The following is a 27,339-nucleotide window of genomic DNA, read 5'->3' on the forward strand; positions in this document are numbered from 1 at the left end:
ATGCAGAAGAAACATTCAAATTATTTCTGCCATACGTGTAAGCTACATTAAGGGGGATATGCAGGCCCCACCCAGTTACAGCTCTAAAGAGGCGACACCCAGGGACGGAATAACAACCTAAAGATGAGATCATGAACATTTAGTAGGTCAGCCAGTTATACAAGGCCGCTCATGTAAGGAAAGACCCTAGAGTTTGGAGAAAGAAATATCACTTTAATCTGAAATATCAGATACGGTCAATATGACATTCTAAAAATAAATAACACAGTTCATAAAGCTGACTTATGTAATTGTAGCATAAGCAACGCAAACAAGCCTAAAAACTTTAGACGTGCACTCAAAACTCATTCAGCTGAGGCGTTCACTGCATTAAAGAAAAAATAAAATAAAACTTCCACGGGAAAGGCGCACGTTGTATTTTGCTTTACTGTTGGGGTAAAATAATGAAGAATTGTCTATTATAAGTAGCCTCATACATGTACTCTGACAAAAGAAAAAACAGTAGTTCTTATAGTATTTTTTTCGTAAGCGGGGCTTTTATATTGCAGAAAAAAATTGCTTACTTTTTTGTAACTGCTTTTTGGATATATTTCTCTGGTTGGGGCATCAACAATGTTCATTTTCTAGCTGTCTAAAAGCTTAGTCCTCATATACTACGCTACGCTGGAAGAAAGTCGATGGGTCTGAGCGTGTAGCAGCGCTTGCCCTGATGTTCCGTGAACGTCGCATAGACTGGATCGACCTTTTGCCTAGTTTAGCGGGCGGCAGTTCATCGGGTTTACTCTGACACGGCTGACTCCTGAGGACACGCCCCCCACCAGCCACGCACCCCGTTTCCTCCAACCGCCCCGCGAGCACGCGCTGTTCACGCGGGCAAAGCGCTAGGATTGGCCCCCGCCCCGCACACACTCGCCTCTGATTGGCGGAGTGTTGCCACCCTCCAGTGCGTGTTGAGTTTTGTTTTTCTTTTTTTCTCCTCCCCATGTTTTACACACACAGCTGAGAGAAAGGGGAGTCAGTCAGAGAAAAAAAGCACTTCCATCTCCAGCCGAGAGCAGGCAGCGGCACTGGCAACCGCTGGCTCTTTGTTCTGGACGGGCTTTGACAACACTTTAGTTATATTTAGACTGCTCGTCTCTTCATGGCATCGCGAAATTTCACTGAAATGGACTCAGAGGGGGTAAGGACAAAGCTTTACTATTGTTTTAGCGTTACCTAACCTTTTGTCTTGTGGTAGACCGTTATTGGTTTCTAGTTGTTTACTCACATGGGGATGTGATATGCCAGTGCTTCTGAATCAAATTAATAATTTTCTTTTAATTTTACATTCATTTTACGTGAACCTATAAACAATTAAATGAGTGGCGACTATTATTTAAAAAAAAAATCGCCCAAGTCACATCGACACAGTTACACAACATGCATGTCTGTGTATTTATGGATACAATAATTACAGGTCCTCCTCATTATTAGTTCGTTACTCCGTATATCAAGAATAGTGAGTTATAGTATATTGTTACATTTGTAAGGAGGCTACTTCCTGGTGCAAACCCGCTTTATGGGGATTTCACATGGCTCATCTCAGCAGCACGTCACTCTGTGGTCTATATTTGGAGATGGGAGGTGTCCTGGCCTCGAGCCAAAGGGAGTGAGTGCACGGTGCACCGGGGGTGTAGTCCCACACCCCTAGCTTGCTACTGCCCCCACTGGAAATCTATACCAGAGAATTTACCAATGACTTAGTTTTGTATGCTTTAATAGATAACATTTTCATTTTTGAAACTGAAACAGCATTCAGTTCCATTCTAATTTGTAAAACAAAGAATATACACACACATTATATATATATATAAAGAACAGCACAAAACCAGTAATGTGTGTAAAAAGATGCAACTCTTAACTATGTGTGTTGCTTGCACCCAAGTATTTGAGCCTAAAGTTTGCTTGTTTATGTGTTCAGACTGTTTGTATAGAAAACTGCGGGCCCCAGCTGAAGCGCAGGAGACATGACAGTGAGCAGAGTGGGGCAGGCATTGGGCTGGAGTACACAGACCTGGAGGCTGCAGAGGCCTTGGTGTGCATGAGTTCATGGGGCCATGCTCCTCTGCTGCGAAAACCACGACCCCTCACACCTGCATCTGACTCCTGTGACTCCCTGCTTCCCCCAGAGATGTCAGAGTCACCCAAGGATTTTGTATCCCTCTCTTCCCTGGTGAGACATTTTACATTAATTACAAGATCTAATCTTTACACAACACATTTTTTTTTACATTTTGAGAATATTCATTTTTATCTGATAGTTCTCCCTCTTTCTCCCAGTGCATGACTCCTCCACACAGCCCAAGCTTTGTGGACTCTTCAACCTCAGGTTCTAGTCAGCGGTGTTCCACTGTTCTGGCCCATATCACAGAAAAGCCCCCTTCCGGGCTCCGGCCACAGCAGCCTTGCAAAGCCATGGCCACCAGTGTCATCAGACACACTGCAGACAGCAGCCCCTACCATGTTCCTGCAGCACCCAGCTCAGAGAGTCCTGTCAGTCCAGGGGTGTGGCAGCATCAACAGCAAAAGACTGTGACCATAAACAACCCATGCGCTCCCTTCCCTACAGCACAAACTTCCACAAAACCTTTGGACAATGTTACACATAACATACCCTCTGTCCCTCCCACGTTGTCCCCTCCTCCTGTCTCCAGCCCCCAAATCATCTGCCAGATGTTTCCTGTCAGTAACCAATCAGGCATCATCTCAGCATTCATCCCCAGTGCAGTGCAGACTTCATCTCCTCTGCGACCCTCCTCTGGCTGCTCCACACCCACTGTGCACCAGCCTTCCTCTGGGAACAGTTCTTCCCCCGTTTCGTCTCTTCTGGTGGGCTCATCAGTACCTCAGGGGACAGTCATGCTGGTATTGCCCCAGCCAAGTGTCCCACAAACTCCCCACTGCCCTCAGACTGTCATGACCCTGGGCAACACCAAGCTGCTACCTCTGGCTCCAGCTCCTGTGTACGTCCCAGCTGGGCCTGGGGCCGCCACCACCACAAAAATGGACTTTTCTCGTAGAAGAAACTATGTTTGCAACTTTCCTGGCTGCAGAAAAACATACTTCAAGAGCTCTCACCTCAAGGCCCACCTCCGCACGCACACAGGTATGTATCCTCGGTAGCAAATAATTTTCAAAGTACTTAAATATAGTTTTAGATAAATTTGGTGTAATGCATGTGGGTTCACAATTGCAATGTGCTTGATCCTTCCCCAGGAGAGAAGCCCTTCAGTTGTAGTTGGGATGGCTGCGATAAAAGGTTTGCTCGCTCTGATGAACTGTCCCGTCACCGGAGGACCCACACTGGGGAGAAGAAGTTTGTGTGTCCTGTGTGTGAGCGCAAGTTCATGCGCAGTGACCACCTCACCAAACATGCCCGACGTCACATGACCACCAAGAAGATCCCCTCTTGGCAGGCTGACGTCAGGAACCTCAACAAGATGGCTGTGGCTAAAACAGCCTCCAAACCAGGCCTGGCCACCCTCAGCATGCTGGTACCTGCTGGCTCCAAATAAACTAGAAAAATGCCATTCTACAGTTTCTGTTCTTCAGAATCACAGGGAGCAGCCAAGCACAGAAGGCTGCCACTATTCTATTCATTGGAATATAAAAACATGCACTGGAAAGACATTCTCTACTGCTCATTTGTACATGGATATTTGTTTACTTTATAAAACCTGAAAATGAATGCACATTGCCAAAGCCTTTGTATGAAGAGTATCTTACACATTTCACCCTCTACACTTGTGTCTAATTTGTGTATTAAATGTATATGTGAATGTATAGTTTATTGAACTATAAAAAGCATTTATTTGTCACTTTTGAGAAAATGTAACACCAACAGAAAATTTATAATCTATATTAATCATTACTTTAATTAAACCTTCATGTCTAACTTTTCATATTTAATACTTAAATATTTGTAATAAAAACGCTGAGGAAAGTGATTTTGTGACGTTTCATTTTTGTCTTTAAACTGTAAGTGACAAAAATAATCTAAATTCTGGTAGACTGAAGAGGAGTCACCCATGAGGTGTTTGTATGGTATGCTCTTCCATGAGTTCCAGTTCCTGCTGTCCAGCCACGTCGCACCCGTGGGAGATGTGGGAGGGTGTTGTACCCTAATGTTTTCGACCCACTTTTTATTTCATTTCACTAAATGGGAGTGAGAGGAGGTCAAACCAGAGTATCTGTGCTCCGGTGATATGAGGCACTGCAGACGCGTAAAACTTTCAGTAAGTTGATTGAGATGACTTTGAAGAATGTAATAAAAAAAATGTCTAAAAATCCTTCACTCATTATTCTGGCATTTAGCAAATAGAATTGATTTTGGTCATTCTAATTGACCTAAAACAGGAAAATGTATATAAATAAAAGGCATGTATATACATAATATATAAATGCCTAAAGTGAGTGAGGCAGCACGTTGTATGTTATATGTGTATTACAGTACATATTCAACACCCACACCTTTGAGAAGCTTGAAAACGCCCCTGCTGCTGTCCCATTCACTTTAGGTGTTATAAAAGCGCTTTTGGAGTGACGGTCTGGTAACTAATGTGGCATGAGAGCAGCCAGACAAAATGCACAGCGAGTTGGAGGATGGCAACAGCTCTATTGTTTGGTCTGGATCATAGACACACCCCAGGTGAGGAGGGCGAGTATGATTCAAATCTGCTGGATTAGTGTGAACTAGGCTTACATTATCTTGGGGATAACTGAATAAAGAAAGCAAAAGTTCCTTATGAGAAATTTCAAAAGTTTTGAAAAGTTGGACAAGGCTTGCGTAATATAACATTTTCAGCAGAGGTGCTGTTTGTGACCTCCGCCTGGGTCCATGCCGTACACACACTGTCAATGGCCCCACACCTAGTAACAGTGCGTTATAACCAATCAGAGTGTGCGAAATATGAACAGTTAGGGGCGCGCCCAATGAGCTCCCTCGGCTTTGGACCCACCCCTTTGCCTTACTGACCGACATCTACAGACTCAGCGGCCTCGCTTCACTCTGTTCACCCTCACACAAACCGCAAACGGTGGAGTGCAACGGCACCTGCTGGTGGACAGCGGAACAAACGTTTTTGGAGGTAAAGAGGCCGAGTTCCGACTCCGTTAAGGTTGTAAAGGCGCATATGTATAGCTAGTATTAGTATTAGTATTAGTATATTTATTGTAATACTTTATTATTTACTTAGTGATGCCTTTGTCGGCATTCGGTAGATTTTGTAACCAGTATTTTTGGGGGTAATATTTGAATGTTACACCGCCTTTCGTTGCCATGGTGATATCAACACAACTGGCTAGCTGAAGTTTTCCCCTTGCTTAGCGCTAACGTTAGTTGACTCATTTTGTTTTGTCTGCTTCACTACATTTATTTATTTCGGATTATTACCAGATTTAAAAGTCATGGAGCACAAAGGTAAACTCTCGGAGCTAAACTTGACTGAAGAAGAAATAGAAAGGTTCACAAAAGCTTTCAAAGATGAGAACTTCAGAAAAATGCTGCGGGACTACGCAGATGAGATATCCGACCCTGAGAATAGAAAGAAATACGAAGAAGAAATAACCATCCTGGAGAAGGAGCGAGGCAATAACGTGCAATTCATTCACCCAACTCCTTTCCAATGCATCAAGACCAGCGTTAATGGGCAAAACAAGTGCTACGTTAATATATGTGCCAATGACAAAATAGGAAAACCTTCATGTAAAAGTGGAATGTCTGAGGATGGAAAAAGCGGGCATCACTGGTCTCTTCCACACAGCCTTCACCCAGAGAGGAAAGAGCTGGATCCAAAAGGGAACAAAATCCTTATTTATGATGTAATTTTTCACCCTGACACTCTTCACATAGCCAGCACAAACAGTAGATTTATGGATATTGTGAGGGGTCTTGCACTTCAGAGTATTCAGGATGGTTTTAATGTGTGTCTAGATAAAAAAAACATTAAGACCATGAATACAAAATATAAAGGGAATCCGCAGGCCTGTGTCATCAGAAAACCTATATCTGGATTTAAAGCTAAAGTCTCCTCAGATAACCCTGATCCTCTGGCTTTTCCATATCCTGATAATAAAGCCGCCATCTCCAAAAAAGAAGAGCTAAATAGTCAAAGACATTCCAAAGATCTTGCCAGTATCCAGGAGCCAACTGAGCCTCACTACACAATCAAATACCGCTCATTCATCGATCTCCAAGACTTCACGTGCACTAGAGATTTAAAGCAGAGCTCCAGGCCCAAAGAGATTATTTTAACTATTGACCTACCGCTTCTCAAATCAGTAGCAGCAATCACTCTTGAGGTCAAAAAGAAAAGTCTTCTGCTTGAGTCACAGGACCCTGCCTACAAACTGGAGCTGACTTTAGCCTATGCTATAGATGAGGACAGAGGAGCAGCAAAGTTCAACAGACAGGCCAGGCAGCTGATTGTCACACTCCCTGTACGGTGTCCAGAAGAGGAGTTACAAATAAGCAGTAGCCCTCAGGATTCTGTTAGTGACATGCAGGATTCTGATGATGTATTTGAGAAAGAAGTAGAACAGGATGGCATAAAGAACTGTGCTGAGGGGAGAGCAGTAGAATCACCAGAGAACACTGCTGCAAAGGAGACTGGTGATATGTGTGAAAGAGAGAAAGAGGGTACAGAAGTCAGTCAACAACATCAGGACAGCACTGATCTGAGGCTGTGTGAGGAGCACCAAAGTGAAATCAAGACAGAGGGGCATGAGGGAGTTTCTGATGAGAAGGACCTGATAGGAAATGGGACAACACACCAAGTCCACGCCTGCGTGAAGAAGGAAGAAATATATGAAATACAAGATAAAGAAGAGGAGGGGTTAGAATCAAGACATTTAATCAAAATGGAAAAAGAGCAGTCAGAAAAGGTAAGTAATACGTAGCTTCTCATCAATCTATCTGTCCGTGGCAATGAATTACATCTTTCGGTTTTGTCTGTTAGGCATCGGAAGATCTACCTGGCACCTCAGAGCCTGTAACAGCTGCAGAAAAGGTGGGTGAAGATCTTCTGAAATCAGAGAGGGACTTTGAAAACACCAGTGTTCCCCTGGTTTTATTGAGGGAGGTGAGAGAGGACGGTTCACAGTGTGTCATCAGTGATCATGTGACCACTGCAGGCTTCAGCTTCCACAACTCCCTCCTGTTTGAGCTGGACTGAGCTGAGGTGATACATAGGGTCCAAATACTGTGGAATATCTTCACATTAATGTTGACATAGCACACGTTAAATGGGCTACTGAAGAGAAATTTAAATATGAAATTTTAAATATTAGAAAGTGATGCATTATTTTCATTATTTTCATTGTGTATCATATTAAATAACACTTGCCATTTTTCGGACGTCTGCTTAACTGAAAGTTTTCTCCTATTCCTTCCACTACACAATGCCTTCTATGTACTGGTGAAATGTTACTCAGGGACAGAGTCAAAATACTCTCAGTTTATTAAATGCTTAAACATATAAAAGTTACATGTAAACAGCCCGCTCAACTTGACCCTTTAAGAGACATTGGGAAATGCAGTGAAAGGCACTTAAAGTCTGATGATTTAGACAGCTGAATGAAGATACCAGACTTTCGTGCTATAGTGAATGTATTAGACAAATAAAGTTGTAAAAGACTCAGTAGCAGCCTTGAGGATGTTTGGCAGGGTATGTTTTGGAAAATACTTGAGGATTCATTTACGGTAAGTTGAACTGGCAGTTAGTATTGTAACAATTGAGTCTTACATCTTCACTGTCAACTGAAGGTCTTATCTGGCTGCCCTCTGGAGGGAGCTGTCTAAGAAGTGAGAGTAACAGGTGAGTGAGCAGAAGTACTGCTGTATAGGGGCATCGGTGCCCCCCATGTTGTCCACTAACACCACTGTGTGGGACACCTGGTGCAGGTTCATGCTTACACTGCTCTGGATGTACTGACTGATACACACTTGTCCACAGCAGCAGATCTTTGCTACCTCCAGGTCCCGACACAGGTGAGCCGGGATGAGCTGAGGGCCAAATACTATCCTGTCAGAGAAAAAGCACAAACTTAATTTCATTTAGAATTCAAAATATAAACTGTCAATTTAAATGAATAAACTGGATAAATATTACTAACATACAAAAATGTCCGATAATAGATTTGTTGAGCATTTTAATGTCTTAATTAATTTGATATAATTTATTTATTTTGCACACTGTGTTACAGTAATATAACCTGGACATTGGTGGCTAACAATCTCCATTAGGATGAGATTTTTAAAGTATCATATAATATCATATAACCTACAAGGAAGAAAACTGAGCTAGAAGTAATTCTGTAGAAACCAGGGATGTCGAAAGTATTGAAAACTAATCAATACTAAACTAGTATTGAAATTAGATAAGCATTTGAGCAGGTTTCGATATATAAAGTCATATTCACGAGGCAGAAATGAATTTTTCCTAAACAGTTTTAGAATAATCTTGAGCTGTGTCAGAACAAGCACAGGGCCACACAGAGTAGCAATTGCCCATGGACAACTATGGAACATACCTGGACGACTGAGGGATGCCACAGATATAAGACCACATGATAATATAACAGAAAGTACTATAGTTTAATATTGAAAATCACATTCTACTGTCTAAAGAAAGTGTGTTTTAAATTATCATTGTGGTATCAAATTGGTATTGAGAATGGAGTCTATTCCTTAGTACTGAAATAGAGCTAAAAATTTAGTGTTGTGCCAACGTTAGTAGAATCAGTGTCCATAAAGACGGTAGCATAGGAGTATATTCCAGAGCTAGAGAGTGTTCTGACCTCTGGTTTGCCACAGCCCTGGAAGCGATCTCCTGTAGAGGAAGAGGGAAAGTGAGTTTGATGGTGTGGTCTAGAGGGTTAGGCTGGATAAAAGGGTTCCCAAACAAGTCCAGGTTCTCCAGGCTGAGCTTCCTGAAGTCCATGGGCAGCACAGACAGTTGATTGTGGGCCGCGGACAGGAAACGGAGCTTGGACAGGCGGCCGATGTGGAAGGGCAAACAGACCAGCTGGTTGTCGTCCACTTTGAGGGTGACCAGTTCTCGGAGCTGGCAGAACTCCGGGGGGAGGGAGCGCAGCTGGTTGTGGGCTAAGTCCAGGGAATGCAGGGTCTTCTGGAGTGTGGACAAACACAGAGCCTCACTGAATGACTCCAGGTGGTTGTTCCGGAGGTTCAGGTGTGACAGGCAGCCCAGGTCTCCGATTGTCGCTGGCAGCTTCTTTATGTGATTACTGCTAAGGTCCAGTACACGCAGAGCTACACAAAAACAGTGATGTAAGAAGATTGTGGTATGGTAAAATAATTGTTTCACAATATTTTTAATATTAGCTACTAACAAAGAAATTACTGTTACTAACACAATCCAATGGCTACAATGATGGTTAGCAAGTATCTACAATACTGAAGAATGTGTGGTTAATACCATATTAATATGTAGCACAGCTGATATACTAACTGATAAACTGGTTGCATTACATTACAGTGTAAAAACTTATTTTTTATTTATCATTGATTAGATTAGATGTTGCTGTACAGTTTGAAGCCTAAATTACATGATTAAGTACCAGATCAAGGGGCCACTATCTTCTGAATACTTATGTTTGGTACATGTAGAACTTCCCAACACATTCCATATGGGACTGACCTTTCAGAGAGAGCATGCGCATATCGACTCGCGTCAGTTTGCACCAGGACACCTGCAGCTGCTCCAGAGAGTACGGGAAGTTGGAGGTCAGAGGGTAGTCCTTCTTTGAGAGGATGGAAAGCCTCTTCTTGGGCTGCTCCACATCTCGAGCCCGAACCGGAGTGAGTGTGGACAGAGGCAGGCTGCTCGTCTCACTCCCCCTGTCTGCCAACCGTGCTGCAGACAGGAAGTTCTTTAGGCTGTTTGGATCTGCCTGGAACACATACAGGTTGTAAAAATGAATAGGTTGTTGATTCTTTTGAAACAATAACAATAAATAGCAGATAAAAGTGCCCTCAACATATCATTTTGAGTTTATGTTTTGCTATATAAAACTTACTTCAAAGGCATGTCAATGGCTACCTCACTGAAAATAAAAGTACCTCAACACAATCTGACAGTCTGACCAGCAAAAGCTACAAATGTGAAACTGTCATAGAGCAGTGAAAATAGAGGAAGATAGTACCTTGCTCAAACAGATGTCAACTGCTGGTTCTTTTAACCGGACAGTAGCTTTGCCCTCTTCAACAAACCATGTGAAGAACTTCTCAATGTTGTCTTTGAGCTGCAACAGAGAATTGTTGGCACCATCCACAGCAAATGGATTAATCACAACAATACTGTCCAGTAACTTTAATGTCATTTAAAAAATTTACCAGCATTTTACTTTATAGTTGAGTAATCACTAATGCAGCAATATTGGGACCCAGTTCAAATGAAAACAGATCTTTCTCTGCATGTGGATTACATCGATGATTTCTGAGGTGAGATTAGTGATACATTTAATTGTGAATATTTACTGTTGGGGTACAGTGCTTTGTGTCAAAAACACAATTAAAAAGTGCCTCAATCTAAACGCAGCCAAAGTATGATTAAAGGAACTGTATGTAGCCTGTGCACTAACAATTTTAAAACAGGTGCTACAGTCTCAGCTGAACCTGAGTTGCCAGTGCCTAACCTGCATATAGAAGACACATGCAAGATTTTTCTAATTCTCAGTAGGGCTATATGTACAGACCATATCACATGTGAAAGCTCAGAACCTCCTCAATTCACTCACTGGGCTACTGAGGCTGCACTTGCACTGGTTGATGATCGGCTGCAGGTGCTGGGAGTTATGTAGTAAGGATTCAGATCAGAGACAGTCATTTTAGATTCAAACTAACTGGATTTCAGCATTGAAACTGACAACCTAAATGACTGACTCCTGTAGGGGTCATTCTGCTTCCTGATTGGATAGTCGTAGTGAGAACAAAACACCAAATAAATGGAACATAACGGCCAATATTTTTGTAATTAGGAATAATTCTGCATTACAATTGTTATCAGTAGGTTGAGTTGAACATGTGTACCTCGTGTCTGAGGACACAGATAGGTGAAGTTTATGAACGTTAAGGTCAAAATCGCACATACAGTTCCTTTAAGAAGACCAGCTTTAAAGCATAAATACAACTGAAGCTGAGGTAACAGGTATAAAGGACAGAGCAGCAGAAGCCTACAGTTTGAGATCCACTGCTGTAATCATAAATGGGTTGGTTAAGTTACGGCCACTTCCGCGGTTACAGAATGGTTAGGAGCGGGTTTAGTAGGGCACAACGGAACGGACCTTATACTTTGAGCCCGCTCGGTCCTTGGCGGTACAGATCAGCAGGTATACGTGGCTACGTTGACTTGTTTTGTCCAGATGTTTCCCGATGGACAGAACAGCTCTCATCCCCTTTCCACGACCTTTCATCCCGTACGTGGGAAGCTGACGATTCAGTAATTCGACATCGCACTGTAGCTTCATTTTGCCCAAACAGTGCACAGTGGTAGTATTAGTCCTGTTACTGCCGAGTGTGCAGAGATTATAGGGAGCATTTATAGAAACGTCCGTGTTTCCTACTTTGAAAAGATGAAGCTGCCGTCATGGATGTCAACAACAGAGCACCATTTGCGCCAAACAGCGTGAGAACTGCCTCAGAAAACTCTCACCATCAAAGAAAGGCAACCCGGCAAACAGCACAGGACAGTGAAGTATAAATTAACTCATCTGGACAAACCAAGCCTTCTGAATAAGTTGAGTTTCTTGAGTTCGGTTCCGGATAGACGTTAGCAGCCTGTTAGCGGGATCTCGCGCGCAGGAAGTGACGTCACTGAAGTATAACAACAAACTGTCCGGAAAATGTAAAATAAAACGTGCACGTGATCAGTGATAAATTGTTTGTTATTACTGTGATTTTTACAATAATATTTAGAATATGCAATTTATTAAACAACGTATGTGTACATTTTAAGTATGTTTATGTTTATGTATACCAAATGTCCATACCAACAAAATAATACCCAACATGGTATGTCAGATATCAAGACCGATATTTATTAGTTTATTAATTTACATTCGATTCAACTTCCAGCAGCATGCAGTTAGGATTGGGGAGGTTGGGATTAAATGTAAATCATTTGCAAACACAGACCCCAACACCATGACATGAGTAGATCCAGGAATGGATCTGTGGAATTGCACTAACCCTTTCACTCAATTATTTACTCCAATGTAAAGAAAAAGATTATATTTAAAGAAACATGGTACCACTTTGATTTACACCAGCATGCATTGAGTTTTTTGGTTTACAGTGTAGTGTGATCTTTTAAATTGTCACAGTGCTGTCTCCACACATGACCCCCTACGTAAACAACAGCTCCTCCCCTCATGTCCAGTCTCACCACCTCTGCTTTCTGAATGCTGCACTATTAGTACAGGGAAGAAGTGTGCGTCCCTGTATGAGGGGGGGCTGACACTGGTGCTTGGTTGACAGGACTGCTCACACCAGGGTTCACTAAGGCTGCTGCTACGACTTCTCCAAAAGCCCAAAGTTCGCTGGGAACCATACATGCGGCACAGAGAGAAGCGTGAGGTGTCTGAGGACGGATGTGAAAGGTACAGTGTCCCATGACATGACAAGACAGAGGAGCAGCTGCTGGTAATGGTACTTCTTCTTTGTCTGCCCTCTTGTTGGGTAGGCCCGCTGCTTTGCTCGCAGGTATCTGGAGTGAGTACTGCACCATAACTGAGCGGAGTCTGACTCCGGTCCAACAGGAGGCAGTCTGAAGAAGAGGTGTAGTCTGTGTCCTGTAGAGAGATGGAATCAGTGGTGCTTGTGTTTATTAGCATAGCCTCAGAGTAGCTTGGAATGACTTGTCTATTACAACGTATGTGCACCTCCAACTCTGTGCTGTCTAATGTGTCCACTCTAGGAATAACACAGCCGGTATGGTTTTCAATTAACTGGTCATTTTGTTGGCTGGAGGGTGTGCTTGGAATGTACTCTAAGCCAAACAGTTTTTCTATTCTGTAATGCACAAATGCAGTGCGGTATTCACTGAGGACTCGAAGTGGCCAAGACAACATGAGGAAAGCTGCAAGCCAGAATGCCACCTGTGAACTGTACCAAGGCATCTTATCTGGGTCCATGTAGACCATTATGTTCTCTCTAAACTCCACATTTTTCAATAGCATACCCTCCCTGGCCTCCATGTAGTCATCCAAACCCTCCACATCAGAAAAGAATCTTGCTCTCTGGTTCAAATAATCATTTTCAGGGCCTGTCTCAGTAAAGCTGAAGCACTTAGTAAATCTGAGTCTTGTGGCTGCGTGGGACTCCAAACCCTTGAGTTCACGGGAGACATCCTTCACACCACACCGACTGTAGTCGAACTCCCCCTCAGCCAGATGGGTGTTCACTCTTTCGTGGTACACCTGAGTAGAGATGTAAGCATCACCACTTCTGTATCTAGTCACTTGTCGTGTCCGGCGGACAAAGTGGTAACTAATGGCTTTCCACCAGATGCAGGGCTGGGCTTGTCGCATCTTTAGCACACGCTCATATACGCTGTCAATGTCTGCCTTACGCTGCAGCTCACTTCTGGCTTGACAGTGCCAGCATTCCACCATGTACAGCACATAGAGCATCACAAGGAATGCCAGAGGGATGTAGATGTAGCCGTCAGAGCAGGGGCTGTCGTGGTAGATCATGGAGTGGCCCCCAAAGCCCACCCCAGAAGCACCCCGCAGAGGTGAGGACAGAGGAGCAGTGAGAGGGGGGCTGAAGGAAGACTTGAAACTGATCTTGGTGACAGTGGTGAGCTGACACCAGGCCACTGTGCCCAGGCAGCTGTACATTAACAATGAGAGGATCAAGCAGCGCCAGTGGGCCTCCCGGCACATGCACGCTCCCAGAGACTGCTGCTCCGGACGCTGCTGTAAAGAGAGCAACAGAGGCACTTAGAGCAATGAACCTATGCACTCACACACGCAATACTAGCAACTGTGGCAGAAAGCTTTTCCATAGTCAAGCATTAAGTAACCTGAACTCAAGAAGACATTTGGGGACACGTTTGCCAAACTATATTGTAAACAAGTTAACTTGCAAAAATATGCTGATAATCATTGAAAGCTTAACCCAACATCATAATAGGTTGTTTGTTCATGGTACCTGCATACATTTGTAAACTATGAAGTACAAGGCAATGACATGTAAGTAAGACAAAACCTGAGTTTGATATTTTTCTTTCTGGAAAAGTGGAAAATTACTTCATATTTAGTTTATGAGATGATTTATGCCCAAGTGCCTGAGGCTGTCAGCTCTTGTTTAAAGATAACATCACAGTTTGCTTCTCGGATCTTTGAAGTAAGTATTATTCTACTGGTTAGACTATAAAATTCATTATGATTCATGCACATTCCCCACCTACAGAACAATGAGTAGGATTTAAAAGTAAAACTAAACTGAATCGTAACACAGTGATGCAGTCTTTAAAGACCTCTATAACATCTCCTGGCACCAAATATGTCAGTCTGTGTCAGCCCAGAGAAACACACTTCTCAGGCTTTTAGCTGGGATTAATTCGTTTTAATTACATTTAATTTACTTTAAATGTAATGGAGCCTAAATGTAGGATATTTTAGTTTTGACACAAGTGTATGACTCAAGCACAAGGAAAAGGCTTATTTTAAGATTTAGGGGGAATAGTTTCCCATTTAAATAATTTTATCATTGGTTAAAACGTGGCCTGGTTTTTGTGTACATAAGTATTGTTATTCGCCTGTAGCCACCTTCTTACCTCCTCCGGGACATCACTTGCGCCTGTCAACTCCTGTCTTCCCCCTGTCCCATCTTCACTTGGAGCAGTAGCCGCGGTTACCTCCTCACTCTCCGGATTTAGGGAGCTCATACTGTGCACTTTGCATGTCCGGGAATAGAAGTTTAGCTCGCTGGCTTTGCTGTACCTGCGTTACTTCCGCCTCTATGTACCTCCTTGGAGGGCTGCTCGTCGGAGATGGGGATGGAGCCTCCGTGGTGCTGATGCTGCTGGGAGTCCCGTGGCGGTGCTGGTCCTCCCGTCGGACTGCTGCACCGAGGGGGGCGGGGTTCGGGGATTTCACCGCAGCAGAGGCAGCAGAGGTTCACCATGGTGCAGCCAATCAATTGTAATAGCAACCTTGTCACGGCGTGATATACTGTCACTTCAGCGTCTTGAGCCTCGGAATGCCTGTGAAGAGATGATCCGTCCTGTCAGAAAAATGCAACTTGCGACGTTCATTGATGTCCACACGGTCAATAGTAAACCATAATAATGAAGAATGAATGAAGCTTTTAGAATGATGCAGGAAGCAAAGATAAACATCCTCCTGCAGGATCATATGTGTAGGACGCGTTAATGGCTGGCAGATGTAGTTTTATTTTGAAAACGGAACTGACAAGTTGCTGGTGTCACACAAAAAGAGTTCCCCATGGTTGTCATCGGCGCAGTACATGCAGGGTATGGAGAGATACATCCAAGAACGAAAGTAATCAGTGTGCCTTAAGTACACAGTTCACATTTTTGGTTTGATTATTTAATGTTTGAATTGCAATGTGAGATGAAGCTACATTGGCTCAACTCTATCAATAAATTAATGTTAGTTGTTTACTGACTTAAACTCACGTGCTGTACCTCGTGAAACAAGTCCGTCTTCCTCCAAGGTTTGAGAAATGTATTACCAAGTTTGGATAGTAGCAGATGTGCATATCTTGTTGACATAATTGGGCTACTGTGTTGTGTGATGTGAAGGATGCTGCGGCGCCCCCAGCCTACAGACTCGGAGGCGGACCTGTTGAGGGAGCAGGAGTGGTTCCTGAGCTCTGGAGCCCAGGCCGCTGCAAGTGTGGTCCGCCGACCGGACAAAAGAAGACCTCAGAGTGGAGCAACGGAGGATCCACAGGAGACTGGTGATGGGCAGAGGGATGTCGTCTCCATAGAAGGTTTAACATGCAGCCTTTATTCTCATGTTCAGTATTTGTATTTTTCAACAACAGAAACTTGTTCTAGTTGTACTGAGACTAACTAACTAAAAAAAAATTAGTGTTAAGGTGCACACACCCACACCCTAGTAACTATCAGTCTCATAGCATGATAATAACTCAGGAATACTCTTTTTGTAATGCATCTGAATTACTGAACTTGTGTCTTTTGCAGATCTTCCAGATGAAGTGCCCTCGCTGACACCGGCGCCACCAAAGAAGTCCAGGTTCAAGTCCCGCCATGTGACCTTTGAGCATGAGGATGCAGAGGAACAACTGGACAGACATGACACTCACATCAGTGCTGTCCTATCTAGAATAATTGTATGTAAATTGAAAACATCTTGTTTATTTGTTGTTTATTTGGATAATGTCTTGTAAACAATTTAATTTTTTTAAGGAAAAAGATACCAGCTCTGTCCCTGTGTCACTACCAAAGTTTACTGGCATGGCTTTTCCCAAAGTACACCATCGCTCTCAACATTGTGAGGTAAAACTACTTTGCTTATAGTTTCCTATAATACTGCTAAAACTGAAAAAGTTATTGAAGCTGAGTTTGTGTGAATGAATTCTTGTCTGACAGATGCCTGAAACTTCTGGTCCCGGCCGTAAAAAGAGCATCTTTGCATGCCAAATCACTGCTCAAAGACTTAAAGAGGGAAAGACACCAAGTTTAACTTCACAGACACAAACCAAGACCACAGACCAAACCAAGAAAGATTTGGTGATGAGCTTCAGTGTTAATACAGGTTACTATATCTCAAAATAATATTTCTATTTGTGCACTTGCAACTTCTCTGTAACAGCCGAGTGACTATGCTCTCAACAGACCAAGCTGTAGAGGCGGGCTTCAGACTGATTTCTGGGCAGAGTCTTGGGGTGCGAGGTGGCTCAGAGGAGGCCATGAGAATCCACAGAGAGAATCAAGAGAAACTACATGGAATGTCGGAGTTAGAGATCCTGAATGAGCGGAAGAGGCTTCTGTCTCAGCTTGGTACAAAGTTATACACAGTGTTGGCAGAAACAAATCTGAATAATATTCTGCTGAAATTATATGGTAAACAACTATAAGAGGCCTGCATAGTCCTGCATACTCTTCAAAATCCATGCTACTATGTGATGTATATATTAATATGCAGTTATTTAATCACAGTGGTATCTTTTGGTATCAATGGTATAAATGTCAGTTTCTGCACTTTTATTTGCCATTCAATTTCTTCATGTTTATATGATTATATATTAAATACATATGATGCATTTTATTACTTCTTCCATTGTTCCCTGTACCTAGATCCAAGGCTGGTAGAGTTCGTAAAATCATGCAAAGCCCAAGACATTCCCTCCTCTGCACCAGCGCCCCATCCATCTAGAGACCTGAGTGCTCCTCCTTGTGATGCTGTGGGTCAGTCCCCAAGTGCTCTTGTGGATGTGGAGATGGAGCCAGAGCAAGAACCTGCCACTGGTAATGTGCATTACCTGCATTTCATCTTCTTGGTAGATAAGTACTTTTACTCTGGCTGTACTGCAACTTGGCATAGAGTTTTGAGAGGTTTAAAATAGAATCCCTGATAGATGGATAAATACGTGCATATATATCTTAATCGACAGGGGGAAGTCATGGCTAAAATTTCACAAAATATATATGCTGGTTTTCAAAGTCATCTAAACATCCTGATGTAGTTTCAGTTCAATAAACACACAGTGAATATGTTACTGTGCGTGTAAGCAGAAGCTGACTTGCCAGTGAAGCCTCACAAAGACTGGGTGCATATGGATAAGTTGGAACCCGAGAAGCTGGAGTGGATGAGAGACTTGCCGCCACCAAGAAAAAAGGGAACCAACAAAGTAGGAGTTATATTCTTCTAGATGTTATTTTTTCCTATTAGAACTCAAAACTGTAGTATGTTTTGGTAGGCCATGCAGGCACGCTTCAACTTTGCAGGGACACTGATCCCACCGGCTGAAGACCTGCCCACTCACCTGGGTCTGCATCACCACGGAGATGAACCGGAGGTCAGAGCTATTGCTTCTGAGTGCAGGCAGCTCACTTTTAATTTATGTACTAAATAAGTTCATTCCCTTCTGTTCTTCACAGCGAGCAGGGTATTCTCTCCAGGAACTGTTCCTGCTTTCTCGGAGTCAAGTAATCCAACAGAGGACTTTGGCTCTTAGCACTTTGGCAAAAATTATTTCTAAGGTAATCTCTCTCATACATATTACATACTTCATTAAGGCACTGGGTTTATGTATGTGTAGAGATGGGCTGAAACCCAACCAGCGTCATTTGTTGGATTCCCTCAAGAAGCACCGTAGATTTAGAAAAAGACCCATTAGCAATATGTGTAATATATTTGTAATGTACATTTTCCTTCTTGGATACTCACCTCCAGGCCCGATGTGGTGAGTACCAGTCCTCCCTGAAGGGCTCTGTGCTCTCCTCTCTGCTCGACGCTGGCCTGCTCTTCCTGCTGCGCTTCTCTCTGGATGACAGTGTGGAGGGTGTCCTATGTGCTGCTGTGCACGCTCTCCACGCATTACTTGTGTGTGCCGAAGACGAAGTAAGTTTGTCATTTTATAACAAGAGCCTTGTTAGGTAACATTTGTTTTAGTTCAGTATTCAGACAAAATTAATAATAATAATAATAATACATTTTATTTGTTAGGCGCCTTTCAAGGCTCTCAAGGTCGCCGTACACATATACACACATACACAATACAAATAGAACAATGTAAAATGATTAAAAATACATTTAAAAACAAATATAGATTAAAAGACAGAGCAGTTATGGTCAGAGTGGTCAGGATGAGAAGGCCTTTCTAAACAGATGAGTTTTGAGTTTAGATTTGAAGTGTGGGAGTGAGTGTGTGTTGCGGAGGTCATGGGGGAGGGAGTTCCAGAGCTGGGGAGCAGAGCAGCTGAAGGCTCTGCTCCCCATAGTGACAAGACGGGCAGGAGGGACAGTGAGGTGCAGGGAAGAGGAGGAGCGGAGGGAGCGGGCGGGTGTGGAGATGTGAATGAGGTCAGACAGGTATGGAGGGGCCAGGTTGTGGAGAGCTTTGTATGTGAGGAGTATGATTTTGTAGTGTATGCGGTGCGTGATGGGGAGCCAGTGGAGCTGTTGCAGGACAGGTGTGATGTGGTGATGGGAGGGTGTGTGTGTGATAAAATTAAGATTGCTATCTGTTTGTGTGAAACACTGTTGTTTGTGTTTTGGGAAAATAATTAATTTATGTTTTTCTTTGCATCAGCGGTATTGAATATCCAATATTGTGTCTCCACTACAAAATATTATGTTCTTGCAGTACTCCACACTCTTTTTTCCCCATCTTTCTTCTTTCAGGCATGTATGGACAATGTTTTCTGTTGGTTTAATGGCATTGCCTCATTTCCTCTGCTGCCATCTGCCAATGAGGAGGAGGAGGATGAGCCTCTCAAAGAGACCAAAGAAAAGCAGGACGAAAAGAGCGATTATGAGGTGGCGAGGCAGGATGTTGTTAAGGTACATCAGCACTCCCTGGCCATTTCCTTGTGTTTGTTTCTGACTGATTAGAGTTTTTGTTTTAAGGGTTTGCTAAAAATGAAGCTTCTTCCTCGACTGCGATACATTCTGGAAGTTGTCCGTCCATCTCCTCACGTCATCCATTACATAATGGAGCTCATTATTCGGCTTGCGAGGCACTCCACTTCCTCTGCCACTCAGGTGCCACCTGCTGCATGATATAATTACTGATCAAAAGAATTACTTTTTTACATTGCAAACATACTAATATTGTGCATTTTATCACATATACATGTATGATTCCTCTTCTCCTGTGTAAATGCATAACTTGTGTGTATTATGTCCTATCAGGTGTTGGACTGCCCTCGTCTGATTGAGGTGATCCTGCGGCACTTCCTGCCTACCACTTGGACAGCCCCTGCCTCAACCCCTCCTAAGTCTGTGTATGGACTCCCACAAGCCAGTGTGCTAAAGCTGCTTAGAGTGCTGTCTACAGCTGGCAGACATCTCTGTGCCAGAATTGTAAGTTTTAATCCGAGTGCTCCTGTCTGGACTTTAGGTCACACATCAATCTGAATGTGCCTGTGTGTGCTCCAGTTGAACTCTCATGGGGTGAAGGAGCGCCTCTCCTGTCTGCTCAGTGCTGAGCCTGGCGACCTGCTGCTGGGGGAAGCTGAGGCTATAAGGATTTGCACTGAAGCCTACCGACTGTGGGCTGTGGCAGCCCGCTATGGACAGGCCTGTGACCTATACCTGTGAGTCCACATTCACTTCGAGATGCTGGTGTGTGTTTAAAAATAGCTGTTTCATATAAATATAAAAGCATATGTATCCCTTTGTTGTCTCAAGTGATCTGTATCCAGCCTTACTGATGTCCCTCCAGTCTCCTGGTTGCCTAGCCTCATCAGAGCCTCTGTCACCGAAGCGACTGCAGAGGCTGCTGGCACTGGTTTGTCTGCTCACTCAGATCACTCACACAGCTGGATGCCACCAGGAGCTGCAGACCGCTATGCTCAGGTTAGATGCCAGATTGTGGCTCTGCACATGAGTCATGATTTTTGCAAGTACTGTTTATTTTCTTATGAACTCTGTATGTAGTACTGGTGGTGAAGAGTGCCTGCCTCCTCCACCTGTTTGCTGGGAGCATGTCTCTGGACTGCAGCAGACCTTGGTGTCTCATTTAAAGAGCTATGTAAAAGGGCTTGATTGTGATGACCAGAGAGAAATCAGCCTGACTCTTATCCCTGCTTACCTCATCTACCTACAGGCATATTATCATCAACTCTCTCTACAGGTATAGGCAAGCATATTCACCACACAGCTTCAGTAGGTTACAGTAGGTTACAGACTCACATAATAATTTACAGTGAACATTTATAAACTACAAAAAAATCCATGTATTTGTAATGTAATACCAGGATGTGATGCATATAATACCATAAATAAAATAACATTATAGATATAAACTTAAATAAAGCCAAACAACACTTCTTCACAGAAGAGCTTCAGTCCAGTACACACCCTAGAGGAACTGGAGGGGCTGGCATCAGAGCTCATCACTCTGCTGTCACATCGTGTGGTACAAGGCCTCATTAAGAATCTCAAGTGGGTTTCCCTAAGAAATTGTATTGTACTGTAGGTATGGTAATATTCTATACCTGTGTTGATATTCATTATATTTCCACAGGTATTTCTCAATGGTGTGTAATGTTCTCCAGTGCCATGCTGAGACAACTGCAAATCTACCTGGTCTGTCTTGTCCCGGATGGAGGGACGCTCCTGGGTTAGCTTCAGCCACTTCCCCTTTCCCTCTTTTGACAGGACTGGCCCTTCTGCTGGACACCATCACAACCATCCACAAAGGCCTCACATTAAAGGCAAGGAAATAACTGTAAAACCTTGTAATTTACTTTGTGTTTGCTCTCTTATGATCTTTGTGTTTCTTTAGTTCTCTGGTGTGCTTTCAGAGCCTGTTCTTGAATATCTTGACTGCTGCACTGCCCGAGCCACCCCTGCCTTGTCCCTCACTAGAGCCTGGTTCATGCGCCATGAGCACCATATCCTGTACCTGCTGCTGCGACTGGCCAACAGGCTGGTACGCTTCAGCCCCACTGCTCTCAGCCACACTAAAATCTGAATTACTTTACTTTTTATCCAAGGGGTATTCTTTGTATTTACTTATTTTCTTCAACAATTTTTCTTCAACTATAAAATAAAATCTGATTATTGTGGCATTATTATTATAAGTATACTTGTTTATATAAAACCGAGGCACCATAGTTGTTAATCTAACTTATTATTGTTTTCATAGTAAAAGGAAAGGATAAGAAAAGAAGCTTTTAGAGTTGCAGGTGCCTAATTTTCCAATGATTTTTGGACACAAGTTTACATTATGGAAAATTATGATTAATTGAAACACTACAAAGCAAAGATGGCAATAGCAAACACAGAGACTAAATCTAAAAGTACAGTGCAAACACACTGCATAATTCTGTGTGTCCTCAACACTCCCAGCTTCACGTGAACCTGTAAGACTGCTAGTGAAGTTGAATACATTTAAAAGACACTACACCATTTTTAATGATTGTAAACAAAGTTCTGTTGCTGGTGCAGAAAGATAGCATAAACAGTTATTTGCAACGCTGTTGTTCATTTGAGTTCAGATATCTTCGTTTATCTTTTTTATTTGTGCAGGTTCCTGTTAGTCCAGAAGTAGCCAAACAAACCCCACTCTTCCACCGGATGGCGCTGGTTCTGTTGTGTTCTCTGTTACCGGGAAGTGAATTCATGGCTCATGAGCTTCTCTCAAACATCATTTTCAGCAAGGCCTTCATACCGTAAGCTACACTTGGATTTCTCATGTAGTTCTGATTCAGTTCAGAGCTTCATTTGAAGAGTGCAGTACTTTTTATTGTTTGCATATAACACTTGCCACCAGTAAAGAATTGTTTGATGAATGGAATGCTTTTAATATAATAAACTTTAGCTTCAGGTCTAATAAGTGTGATTAATTTCCTGTAAAAGTGACACAGATTGTTAGACTGATTTGTTTTTTTCTCTGTAGAGAGGGCCACAGTGGAGGACCGGAGGCAGTTGATCTGGGGGAACTAAGGCTCAAGGAGGACTCCTCCAGTTCTCATCATGCCCTAGGCTCTCTGCTCAGAGAGGCCTGTGCCCAGCTGCCCTCCATCCGGGCTTGCTTCCTCACCCATTTGGCCCATTTAGAACCGACTGTGGTAGTGTCCAAGAACTTGTTCCTCGGTCGAACTCCTTGGATAACATCCCAGTTCCTCCCAGACCTTAGTGGTCCTATCCTGCCCTCCGATTGGCCCTACCTTCCCCTAGTGAGCCTGTATGAGCGGGCTGGGGTGTCTGAGGATGGGGGGCTTTCTGTTCAAGAGCTACCCCTGGGAGCACTCATTGCTGTGACCCATTGCCTCCAGTGGCTGCTGGTGCTGGAGGTCTGGAGAGAGGAGGCTCTAAAGGTACACTGATAACTGTCTCGAATATGTTTTATCACTTTGTAGATAAGGTTTTCCACCACAGCTGGTACAACATAATCTTAAAGTTTAACAACCTTTCTGCATTAGATTTCTGTACTCAAGCTGAATTCTGCTGAATATGTGATGAAATGTTCTTTTTATAGGTGATTCCGCCTGTAGCCAAACTGTCCCGTTTGTCTTGTATATTCCTCTGCTCCAGCGACCTGTTTCTGGAGAAACCCATCCAAAGTCTGACTTGGGCTTTGTTCAGGCTGCTCACCAGGTTCTTCTCTTTAACTACTTCCTCTTCAATCATTATAAGACCTTTTGATCACAGAAGATGTGCTGTTATTATTTCCAGAGCATCCCACCTAAACTCTCTGGACCTCAGCATCCCTCCTCTAGGCCTGGCCTCCTTTCAGGACCTGTACTCATCCCTGCTTACTCAGTACCAGGCTGTATCATTTGGGGACCCCCTGTTTGGCTGCTGGATGCTGCTGCCTTTGCAGCGGAGGTACAGTGTGGCTCTGAGATTGGCTGTGTTTGGAGAACATGTCGGGATGCTCCGCTCACTCAGTGTCACTGTGGAACAGGTAATAGCCCTGCCAGCAAATTACTACTGCTACTACTACTACTACTACTAGTTATACACAAATTACGTAATCTGTGTATAATTTTTTTATAATTTGTGTATTGGTTTATTTGAAGCTAATTTTGATTCTATTTGAAATTGAAATTGAAATTGAAGAAAATGTGAATGTTGTGTCTTAACATCCTTAGCTCCCCATTGCACTGGAGAACTTCACTTCTCCCCCAGAGGACTGCCTGGCCCTGCTCCGTCTGTACTTCCGCTGCCTGCTCACTGGAACTCTGAAGCAGCGCTGGTGCCCTGTGCTCTATGTGGTCGCACTCTCTCACCTCAACTCCTTCATTTTCTCCCAGCACGCTGCAGCACAGGTAGCATATACTTTCCTGTAAAGCTATATCTGGCAACAAATTATCTGACCTTTTTAAGTCTAGTTGCTATATTCATTCATTTTATAGATTTCAATTCATCCCCCCAGCTGAAAGTCTGTGATAACTGTCTACCGTTGAAATGAGCTTTGAATTACTCATTTATAAACCCCCAAAAAATCATACAAACATTAATGCAGAACTGAAAAATGATAGGAGCTTGTTGTAAACCAAGTGTAAAGGAGTCTGGAGCCCACAGCTTATGTGGAAGTGGATCAGATATTGCAGTGTTTGCCAACCAAGGGTACAGGGAACCCTGGGGGTACTCGAGCACTTGCTAGTGGGTACTTGGAATGGTTTCAGATTTAAAAGAAAGATGTTATTGAATGGCATTTGAATGCAAAAATATAGTCTTTGTTGTACATTGTAAATCCTTGAAAATGTTTCAGTTGGATAATTTTGGCGTACGTTTTATTAAAATAAGAAAATATAATTCAGTATGCAGTAATAAACTGATAATGCTTTGCAAAATAAACTTTATTACAGTTAAGAGCGTACTCAAGAGTGACAGAAAACGTTGTGAACCACTGACATACTTAAAATAGTTAAAGACTGTAACTGCTGCACTGAAGAAAGTACACAAGTTTAAGGAGGATATCTTGTTTCTTGTTGTCTAGCATTAGCCAAGTCTAGGCCATAATTTTCCATTAAATTCTTAAGAATCCACTACCCATTTGTGTTCATGACTTGCCCCTATTCCCAAGGTAATTTTTCTTAGCTCTAACTCTAAGAATTCACATGGCCTCTATTGATGGTTGGTGTATGTGTTACAGGAGGTGGAGGCTGCTCGCATCAGTATGCTCCGGAAAATATTCTACCTGACTGATGAGGTACCTCTCTGCTCCAAACTCTGAACATTCTTTTGTCCCGCTCTGCTTTTCATTTCCATTTGAAAAACTCATATTTTCAATCTCTTTGCTCTGACTACAGACACACTGACCAGTCTGTACAGGCACAGCTGAGTGAAGCCTGGTGTGATTGGACTGTTAAACCTGTGTGCATGGTTTCTAAAGCCTTGTGGAATTTTAGATTCTACAATGCTCCATTTGGATACTGTCTGGTGGTCATATTTTTATGAGTGCTCCTGATGAAAACCAGGATGTATGCACACATTAGTCCAGTGGGTTAAGATGTGCATATTCTTGAAAGGATTTTATCTGACTTCTTCTCTTTTAAAATCAATTTAAAATGAATTTCATAATGGTTAGATAGATGGATAGACAGACACTTTATTGATTCCGAGGGAAATTCAAGTTTAGTTGCAGCATCATACTGCACTTCTCTGTTGCCTTTGTGTCTCAGTCAAACATCTCATTGCAGTTTAACAGGGCTGGTCAAGTAGGGTCAGCAGATCCTGTGTCAGGGCAGTTTGAGGAGAGGAAGAGCCAAAAATGTCCCTCCTCTGTGTTTTTCAGCTTGGGCATCATTGCCACACAAGTCCACACAACAGGAAAAGCTCTTCTAAGCCTTATTCCACTCTGTTGTTTTATTGGTGATCAAATGGGCCATTCCCTCGAAGTATTTCCTCTAGAAGGTCTCCTGCCACATTTGCTACCACATTTGGTGGAAAAAGCCTGCAGATGTAGAATCTCAAAGGTCCATAGCTAGATCCTTAACTTGCCTCTTGCACACAATCCAACTGTCTCTTACTTATGTCCTTTGAACTGCACACGCAGCACATCTTAGTTGGTTAACATACCATGTAAAAACTGAGGCCAAAAACCTTAAGTTTCAAAACTGCTCAGTGTGTGAACCAGGTACCTGGCTCTACAATTTGCCTTGCCTTGCTCTGAGAACACATGTTACCTGAACATTTTTTTCTTTAGGTGTTGAAGAAGCACCTCCTGCTGTTCCGTCTGCCCCAGCAGCAGTCAGACTGTGGTTTTGACCTGTATGAGCAGCTGCCTCCCATCAGGGCCAGGCGTCTGGAACAAGTCCTGCGACCACAGGAACCCAGTAATGACAAGGACCACCGAGATGAGAGCGAGAGGTGAGACAGAGCAGGGAACAAGTGCGCTATGGTCTTTCACTCAAAGCAGGCCTGTGCTGCATTAGTGAAGAGATCCTCTGAAAGTCATCTGTAAAGTGTAAAAAAGTGTTTATGGATGTAGTGTATTTACTGGCAATAATCATAATGTGATTCATGTTTTTTTTATTCTTAATAACAAATGTTGATAATAAAAAATACTTGGGGATGAACTGCAGATGGAGTGGAAGATTAGTTCCACAGATTTTTCCTTTGACCAAGCAAGAACTCAATGTTAACCACCCTGCTTGTCTGGCAAAAATAAAAAAGTGTGTTTACGAGTTCCTGTCTGGGAATAAAATCTGATTCTCATACAATCTTGTGCCTTCTCTTGTTACTGTGACATACTGTGTAAAATTATATTTTATAAGCTTTTAACACTGTTACTGTTACCGTTAACAGTGAGATGACTCAATTGCATTTTGATTTATTCATTTATGTCTGAGTAATCCTGCATTGTGCAGCATTTCTCAGAATATTTCAGTTTTCACCTACCTCCTATCTCTGCCTCCTCTGTATTTACTTGCCATTATTCAAAACATTCTGACTTTGTGTCATACATGCACGCATGTTGCACTTTTTCAAGTATAAAACAAATAAAATGTGCTGTTTTATTTTGTGAAATGCTTCAATAAACAGGCACACTTTTATCAGTTCTGCTGTTTTGAACAGAAAATCAACAAATTTTTATGATGAATCAGTTTTGGATCAATATTGTGGTTTACAATGTGCAAAATGTCAAATCTTGATCTTCATACATTCTAGTTTAATACTAAATACCAGAAAAACATAAAATGCCTTCTTTAAATACAAGAAAACTAAATGTTAAAATACTAAATAAACATTAACCAAAATGATTAGAAGGAAAATACAGGTTCATTCTTGCAAATGTTAAAACCTGTTTTACATAGAGTGGTGCTGTGTTCTCTAGTTTTGTCATTGATCAGTCCCTCATTTAGTACCTCTTTACAGGACCCCATTACTGCTCATTGAAGCTGGATTAATTGCTGTGTTTGGTAAATTGGAAAAATGTCCAGAGGGGAGTCTGTACTCAGAGTTTGATAAAAGCCAGTGGTGATCAATGCAGTGAGAGCCCAAAATAAGTTCAATCAGTCGCATTTATGGACTTCTTTTCATTAATAAATGTTGAATCGAACTTATGTGTGAGGGCTGCTCGTGATTATCTCTGTTCCAGATGTGAACTGGTCTTCCATGCTTACACTTTAGTCTCTTATTTTGGTTAATGTAGCTTGGATT

General features: G+C 42.7%; 5 protein-coding genes across 5 annotated transcripts; 3 read left to right on the forward strand and 2 right to left on the reverse strand.

Annotated features, from left to right (window-relative positions):
* The first annotated feature begins 750 nt into the window (after window positions 1-750).
* LOC117390360 (Krueppel-like factor 11) lies at window positions 751-3,986 on the forward strand. The gene is made up of 4 exons (XM_033988077.2): window positions 751-1,180; window positions 1,961-2,212; window positions 2,320-3,145; window positions 3,256-3,986. Exons 1-4 carry the CDS (start codon window positions 1,142-1,144, stop codon window positions 3,552-3,554), a joined length of 1,416 nt encoding a protein of 471 aa, XP_033843968.1. The 5' UTR covers window positions 751-1,141; the 3' UTR covers window positions 3,555-3,986.
* A 1,459-nt stretch (window positions 3,987-5,445) lies between these two features.
* Window positions 5,446-7,222, forward strand: dnaaf2 (dynein axonemal assembly factor 2). The gene is made up of 2 exons (XM_033988749.2): window positions 5,446-6,921; window positions 6,996-7,222. Exons 1-2 carry the CDS (start codon window positions 5,446-5,448, stop codon window positions 7,209-7,211), a joined length of 1,692 nt encoding a protein of 563 aa, XP_033844640.1. The 3' UTR covers window positions 7,212-7,222.
* Window positions 7,223-7,480: 258 nt separating this feature from the next.
* On the reverse strand, window positions 7,481-11,856 carry lrr1 (leucine rich repeat protein 1). The gene is made up of 5 exons (XM_033988546.2): window positions 11,344-11,856; window positions 10,204-10,302; window positions 9,699-9,951; window positions 8,836-9,310; window positions 7,481-8,060 (listed from the first exon to the last, which is right to left on the reverse strand). Exons 1-5 carry the CDS (start codon window positions 11,524-11,526, stop codon window positions 7,805-7,807), a joined length of 1,266 nt encoding a protein of 421 aa, XP_033844437.1. The 5' UTR covers window positions 11,527-11,856; the 3' UTR covers window positions 7,481-7,804.
* Window positions 11,857-12,260: 404 nt separating this feature from the next.
* Window positions 12,261-15,252, reverse strand: si:dkey-13p1.4 (transmembrane protein 151B). The gene is made up of 2 exons (XM_033988520.2): window positions 14,841-15,252; window positions 12,261-13,977 (listed from the first exon to the last, which is right to left on the reverse strand). Exons 1-2 carry the CDS (start codon window positions 14,949-14,951, stop codon window positions 12,376-12,378), a joined length of 1,713 nt encoding a protein of 570 aa, XP_033844411.1. The 5' UTR covers window positions 14,952-15,252; the 3' UTR covers window positions 12,261-12,375.
* A 277-nt stretch (window positions 15,253-15,529) lies between these two features.
* rpap1 (RNA polymerase II associated protein 1) lies at window positions 15,530-26,758 on the forward strand. The gene is made up of 27 exons (XM_055231013.1): window positions 15,530-15,742; window positions 15,831-16,021; window positions 16,236-16,384; window positions 16,461-16,550; window positions 16,644-16,809; window positions 16,890-17,054; window positions 17,352-17,522; window positions 17,790-17,905; window positions 17,975-18,073; window positions 18,156-18,257; window positions 18,451-18,618; window positions 19,402-19,560; window positions 19,627-19,761; window positions 19,912-20,082; window positions 20,158-20,315; window positions 20,410-20,577; window positions 20,659-20,854; window positions 21,059-21,165; window positions 21,248-21,437; window positions 21,509-21,655; window positions 22,255-22,397; window positions 22,625-23,045; window positions 23,207-23,325; window positions 23,404-23,635; window positions 23,823-23,999; window positions 24,830-24,886; window positions 25,883-26,758. The coding sequence occupies exons 2-27, from the start codon at window positions 15,832-15,834 to the stop codon at window positions 26,048-26,050; spliced, it is 4,164 nt and encodes a 1,387-aa protein (XP_055086988.1). The 5' UTR covers window positions 15,530-15,742; window position 15,831; the 3' UTR covers window positions 26,051-26,758.
* The last annotated feature ends 581 nt before the right edge of the window (window positions 26,759-27,339 follow it).

Source organism: Periophthalmus magnuspinnatus, chromosome 22 (assembly GCF_009829125.3).
Source record: "Periophthalmus magnuspinnatus isolate fPerMag1 chromosome 22, fPerMag1.2.pri, whole genome shotgun sequence".
NCBI lineage: Eukaryota > Metazoa > Chordata > Actinopteri > Gobiiformes > Gobiidae > Periophthalmus > Periophthalmus magnuspinnatus.

Bases quoted from the DNA above. Each gene is read 5' to 3' on its own strand.
- LOC117390360 (XM_033988077.2), top strand. From the start codon at position 1,142: ATGGCATCGCGAAATTTCACTGAAATGGACTCAGAGGGG. The intron at 1,181-1,960 runs GTAAGGACAAAG...TTATGTGTTCAG, and splicing joins CTGAAATGGACTCAGAGGGG to ACTGTTTGTATAGAAAACTG. The intron at 3,146-3,255 runs GTATGTATCCTC...ATCCTTCCCCAG, and splicing joins CCACCTCCGCACGCACACAG to GAGAGAAGCCCTTCAGTTGT.
- dnaaf2 (XM_033988749.2), top strand. From the start codon at position 5,446: ATGGAGCACAAAGGTAAACTCTCGGAGCTAAACTTGACTGAAGAAGAA. The intron at 6,922-6,995 runs GTAAGTAATACG...TTTGTCTGTTAG, and splicing joins AAAAAGAGCAGTCAGAAAAG to GCATCGGAAGATCTACCTGG.
- lrr1 (XM_033988546.2), bottom strand. From the start codon at position 11,526: ATGAAGCTACAGTGCGATGTCGAATTACTGAATCGTCAGCTTCCCACG. The intron at 9,311-9,698 runs GTCAGTCCCATA...GTTTTTGTGTAG, and splicing joins GCGCATGCTCTCTCTGAAAG to CTCTGCGTGTACTGGACCTT. The intron at 8,061-8,835 runs GTCAGAACACTC...TTTCTCTGACAG, and splicing joins AGGGCTGTGGCAAACCAGAG to GATAGTATTTGGCCCTCAGC.
- si:dkey-13p1.4 (XM_033988520.2), bottom strand. From the start codon at position 14,951: ATGAGCTCCCTAAATCCGGAGAGTGAGGAGGTAACCGCGGCTACTGCT. The intron at 13,978-14,840 runs GTAAGAAGGTGG...CTCTCTTTACAG, and splicing joins CAAGTGATGTCCCGGAGGAG to CAGCGTCCGGAGCAGCAGTC.
- rpap1 (XM_055231013.1), top strand. From the start codon at position 15,832: ATGCTGCGGCGCCCCCAGCCTACAGACTCGGAGGCGGACCTGTTGAGG. The intron at 17,523-17,789 runs GTAATGTGCATT...GCGTGTAAGCAG, and splicing joins AGAGCAAGAACCTGCCACTG to AAGCTGACTTGCCAGTGAAG. The intron at 21,438-21,508 runs GCAAGGAAATAA...GTGTTTCTTTAG, and splicing joins ACAAAGGCCTCACATTAAAG to TTCTCTGGTGTGCTTTCAGA.